At 39.1% G+C, this 6,000-nt stretch overlaps 1 protein-coding gene across 1 annotated transcript in view; it reads right to left on the reverse strand.

Annotated features, from left to right (window-relative positions):
* LOC131683713 (transient receptor potential protein) overlaps positions 1–5,527 on the reverse strand; it is a 38,130-nt gene extending 32,603 nt beyond the window's left edge. Inside the window, exons 1-2 of the mRNA XM_058965951.1 lie at positions 5,436–5,527; positions 4,783–5,108 (exon numbers count right to left, since the gene is read on the reverse strand). Of these exons, the coding sequence (XP_058821934.1) occupies positions 4,783–4,994 (212 nt within the window). The 5' untranslated portion in view covers positions 4,995–5,108; positions 5,436–5,527. The remainder of the gene's footprint in view (positions 1–4,782; positions 5,109–5,435) is intronic.
* Between the last annotated feature and the right edge of the window lie 473 nt (positions 5,528–6,000).

A 6,000-nucleotide genomic window follows, 5' to 3' on the forward strand; every position in this document is an offset into this window, starting at 1 on the left:
AAAGGGAGTAAGCTGGTATTTGCAAGCTACTCCAACGAGCATAAGGTCTATAGCCTGCTGGATACAATTTTGGGATGAATCACCATCATCCGGAATGTAAAGTTCTTCGAGGATTAGCGTATGGACAGTGAACGCGATACCAAGCGGAAGTTAGAAGCTACTGAATCGACGGTTGAGTTGGAGCCACTACCGGTTCCGGTAATCAATCGTAAGCCGGCACCTGTGCCTGCATTCGAAGAAGGACCTGAGGATGAAGAAGACTTGCTTGGATATGAATCGGCTGAAGAAGTGTATCACGGTGAAGATGCACCTGGCCGGCGCGGTTTGGGAATTATTTTGTTGGTATAGCAACGCTGGACCAGAATGAGCCGACTACGTACGAGCAAGCAATCAGCAGCCCTGACAAGGAGGACTGGATTGTGGCAATGGACACTGAGCACGAGTCGTTGGTGTCGAAAGATCCATGGAAGTTTGTGGACCCGCAGCCTGCTTGCAACATTGTCAGTAGCAAGTGGGTGTACAAGAGGAAGTTGGATGCGGGCGGCAAGGTCGAGAGAATGAAAGCCAGACTCGTGGCGCAAGGATGCAGCCAGCGTTTTGGATCTGATTTCGAAGAAATATTTGCCCCAGTCACGATGTGCTCTACCTTCCGTGTGTTGTTATCTTGTGCGGGTCATCGGAAAATGTACGTATTCTTGATTTTTCACTTTGCTCAAATGTGAGTATTTTACATTTTCCAGGCTAATTTTTTCATTGTGCTATTTCTTAAGAACAATGCAAAGATCACCCATTTAAGCGCAACCCAATGACGGTTGACCGAGTTAACAACGAAGTAGTGTGACATTCTGACTAATGAGATGAATAAGGGCTTGTCTACCCTATACACAAAGTCACGCCAGCCACGAACTTAATGAACGACTGAAATACTTCAAACAAAAAATATAATATTTAATTAGCTTAATCAGCATTAATTCAATGTTCTTTTCCTTATAACTTATTTTGCCATGCAGTGGGTGGGTAAGTGAGGGAGGTGAATAACCCAAAACCGAACCACCCCCTGTTCTACTTATTTTAATATGCCTGGTGGGTGAAGCTGATAGGGATGTAAGAGGGGTGGGTCCGAGGGAGAGTGATGAGGGTGTAGAGCGGGGGGGAGTGCGGAATGAGCTTGTGTGATAAGTGGCCGTATAGGTTGACGATTTTCAGAGTGATTACATAACCTATCTATATCAGAAAGGCGAAAATGTACCAAATCGAGTACTAAAAGTTAATCTTCTGACGAATTACCCCATATTACATCAAGTCTCAACGTTTCAAGAATTTTAAAGACATGTGGTAGCAAAAATATAAATTCTATTTATATGGAATCAAGAACCATCGGCGGACAATTTGATCAAATCAGTCTATCTTCTGACCTCGCAGAAGCAAAAAAAAATCGCTACGCTATAGCCGGCTATAGGCACCAGTGAATCAAGCCAGCTTTTGCTCTATATCAGTGCACAAACAAATTGTATCGTTGCCCCCGGCTGCGGAGTGAAATGAGTTTGCCAAATGAAACAAAAGTGCCCGTGCTACGGGATAATATGATTTCTATCGACTTTAGTAAAACTCGTGTTAGCCCCACAGTTCAGGAAGTGGAACAGTTAGTTAAGGTAAAAAGGAGCTTAATCTCGATGATGGGTTATAATTATAAACAGGGGTGCCAACCTTCCAGGTTTATCTGGATTCTCCCAGGTTTTTAAGCGTCGTCCAGACATACAGATTTATGTTTGTCTTATCCAGATTTCAGAAAATTTGTCCAAATTTGGATAAATCATCCAGACAATTTGAAAAATAACAAAATGAGATAGAATCGTTCATCGTTGATTTTTATAACAACTTTTCGAGATACGATTTTGAAAACAAAACTTTTTAGAATAGCTGGAAACACAAAATAGCAAAGGTTTTTTCGCTAAAAGTGAATAAATTTTGATGAATTGTCATCAGCTGGAAATTTCAGCAATACAAGATGCTGAAAGCTCACAGCCTCAAATTCATTCCTCAAGCTTTTTCAAAAAAATGGGCTATCCAGACAACTCCAGACTTTTTCAAGAATTATTACATACTTCTTGGAAAAACACTTGGCATCCCTAATTATAAAGATAATTTTTTGATAAAACCCCGAAATCATCACTTTTTCTAATATTGCGCGCTTCCCACCAACCTGGACTCCGCACTTTCAAAGTGCGAGTGATCAAACTGCTACTGAAAACTGCGAGCTGTCAAAACACATGTACAGTCGTGATTCGCTGGTTGGGCCACAGCCTTGTCCAACTAACGAATTTGATGCGCAAGTTGGACCTACTGACAGATGTCAAAAACTCTCCAAATGAGATGTTGGCAGTGTAAATGCATCTGTTCGTATCTCTAAATATTGTCAGATTGATTGTCAAAGTAAATTTGGCACGAGATTTTGACGTTCAGTGGTTTTTTTTAATTTGACAATGGTCCAACTAGCGGAGGTCCAACTAAAAAGCGGTCCACTGAAAAAGTGTCCGACCAGCGAATCACGACTGTATTTCAAGTGATAGAGATGATACTCTCATAGACAGACCAGTCGAACTAACCAGTCTATGAAAAGAAAATAATAGAAGAATACTCGACAAACATATGATTACGGCTTAAAAGCCAACTGTCAAAATTCTCTTTGAAAGAAAATTCCGGACAAATCGTTACTAGCCAAACACAGTTCAAGGCAGTTCATGAAAGAGAAAACTTTTGCTTTTTTTACGATCAACATCTGTGATTGGCGAGTGACGGTTTGTCCGGAATTTCCTGTTTTCGTATAGCTTTCAAATGGTTTACAATATCACCTTGATGTAAAAGAGAAAGTTACAGGAAATGTTATGAACCTTTTGAAAAACATATTATTGTTGATGGAGAAATGCGAATAACTTCTGAAAAGATCGTAAGAAAACAAAAGAAGTGTGTTGTTAAAACTAAATTTGAAATATCTCGAGAACTACTACATTTCAGAAAATTTTTGTTATTAGCATTTTGATTTGAAATAGCGTTTAGAATCATATTCAAAAAGAAAATTGTATTTTTGACTGCAAATATTATGAATTATAAAAATATGTCAAAAGTTATTGTTAGGAATTTTTTTTTTTATTGAAAGCTTCTCCATGATCAAAATGCACTTTAAAAGTTTCCTTTACGTTTTTAAAACGATAAACATTAGATTTTTAACATTTTATAATAGGGCATAATCAAACGAATTAACTGTTTTTGTTTGAACAAAATTCCAAATATCTCGAAAACTATCGCATTTTGGAAGATTTTTGTTAAATACATTTTGGTTGAAAATAAGACTAAGAATTATATTCTGTAATAAAATTACTGTTTTGTATGTCAATTAGTATGAAATTTAAAAACATGTATAAAGTTATTCTTAGACAAATTTTTTTACCGATAAGTTCTCCATCATTCACATTTAAAATATTTCTTGCTCTATAGTTTTTTGTTTCTAAAATATTAAAAATTAGAAGAAAAGGATTTTTTGTAATTTAAATTTTTAACACAAATTTTTGTTTTTGTGAAAAATGACACAGCATTTTTTTCAGTGTATATTTTTTGTAAATAAATATTCATTCTTTGAAACTCGTTCTCAGAAAATTTTGCTGTATAAAATACAGCAATCGAACAAAAAAGGCTTGAAATTATTGCACGTAGAAATGTTTACGCCCTTTTGAAAAATTGCTCTTGTATCAAAATATTGCAATTGGATGACTCATAAACCGAACACATCTTAAAAGTTTCGTTCGAATCACCGATGGTCATATTTTGTGGTCGGCCGGTTTCTCATGGAATCTCTCGACAAGTTTAGAACTTTTTTTTAATCAACAATTTTGTGTCAATTTTTATGACATTTTCAGCATTTTTTACTCAAATTAGCGCCATTCCGCGAAAAATCCAAATATCGAAAAGACCCTACGCACGTCGCTTGCCATTGTTATAAGAAATCGAAAAATCCGGCCGTGGACCATTTCCAACAAGAGCCGTCTATGGGAAAAGGCTGCACCGCTGCCATTTTGTGACAAAATTACTTGAAAAAAATATTTTTATACTTTATAACTTGTACTATAAATCCCATTTTACAAGATCTCGATTCACTTCTTTATTGCGTCTAGATAAATTCTCGAAATATGCCTATTTTTCATGTTCTACAGTGGTGTATCTCCTTATCCTCCCTGCACTCGCACAAAAGGCCCCCCCCCGAATGAGCAGCCGCTGGTGCTGAAAGAAGAGTTCGGTAGATTTTCTGAATGTGTTGCACTAAATACAACAGGGCGAGTGTCGGAGGGTTAAGAGGGATTTTTTGCTGAATTGTAGAGTGAATCGTTTTTAAGAAACTAACCATGAAGAATTTCTCAAGTGCACCCATGCTTGGGTTGAGTAGCTTCAGCACGATTTAATCATCGCGTAAATACTTCTTCTTCATGTTATAGTTATTTTCCGTCGCTTTATTTCCGCTACGAGGCCAAACACCCACGCCAGAGAGGTGACTCCACTATCTGGACCAGATATCGACCCATCAACTTATGGACCAGGGACCAACGGCTTTCCTTTTCTTCTGAAGAAAGCCGTGACCATAGATTTTTTCACCTCAGAAAAATCTCAACGACCTCGGCATGGATTAAACCCACACCGACTGGGGTGAGTGGCGGTCACGCTTATCACTCAATCACTGGCGGCGTCGCGAATACTTAAAGAACACATTACTCAAATGAAACGTATACTTACTTCCGAACCGTTGCACAATCACCTCGCTCGGCGCTGAGTAGAAACTGCTTCTCCGTCTTGGTGAGGATCACTTCCGGTATCTCCCGATCGAACTCGGAAAAGGTACTCTTGGTCGACCGACGGTCCTCTTCAGCATCCGATCCGGCCCGGCCGGTGGCCAGAGACGCGGCAGAGCTGACGAGATTTTCCTTGGATTCCGAAGTTTTCTTCATTTTGATTCACTCAGCGAAACTGCCACAGATAATCCAATCACGTACGCATATGAACACTTTGGTCAATCACAGACGATTGATTCTTTTTACATTATTCGCACTGATATTGGGCACCTGTTCAAACGAATTAATCCTTTCATTAGCCAACAATAGAATGAATTTTTAAATTGCTTATGTGCTGTTTTCCACCAACGGAAAAATAGCAATAATTCGATCGTTGAGCACTATGTTCATAACTATTAGTCATTTAGGCGTCACACATTAGTTTCGTTGTGAATTATATAAGGTTCGTTCATTAGTTTGAGCAGACGGGAGAAAATTACGAAACAAAATGTGTTCGCCTTATTAATAATTATTAATTTTTTCAGGATTTTTTTTTTTTGAAACTTTTGAAATTATATGATATTTAACTTGACCAAACTAGTCCAACTTTGTTCTTACAAGACAACCGAGCACCGCAAGTGCCCAGTAGAAAAAAACTGTAGCACACCGACCGACTGCCGAAACACGAATACCTGGGAATCAGTTCTCAGTCTTGCGGGGACTGTTTTAATTCAATTAGTCAAATTATGTCAATTTCAGTGTGTGTGATGTAAGCGAAGACAACCCGACAACGAGCAATCCTACCTTAAACTACTCACCCATCGATCGTCGTCCGATTGTTTGTAGCATTCCTGCGGGACTAAAAATGGTCACTCGACGGTCTGCCGTACACAGTTCTGGGGATTATGTAAAGTGAGTCGAACAAGTCTGCTGCTGTTGGGAATCAATCTAATTTCTCACCCGCCTTATGGCACCCTGATTGTTACGCGCGGTTTTGATTCTGGTGCATAGCTTCCGTTCCCAGCGAGCTTCCCCGCGAGGCCCCGAAAGGCTGTGTCCGAGCAAAGCCCTTCTCTGATGCAGGTGACGCGAGGTGTTCGATTACATCGAAATTGTGTCTGCCCGACATGGCCCACAAGTTTCTATAGTTAGTGGAATTACACTCGTAATTGTCTTATCGACT

The sequence above is a fragment of the Topomyia yanbarensis genome, chromosome 1 (assembly GCF_030247195.1).
Source record: "Topomyia yanbarensis strain Yona2022 chromosome 1, ASM3024719v1, whole genome shotgun sequence".
Taxonomy (NCBI): domain Eukaryota; kingdom Metazoa; phylum Arthropoda; class Insecta; order Diptera; family Culicidae; genus Topomyia; species Topomyia yanbarensis.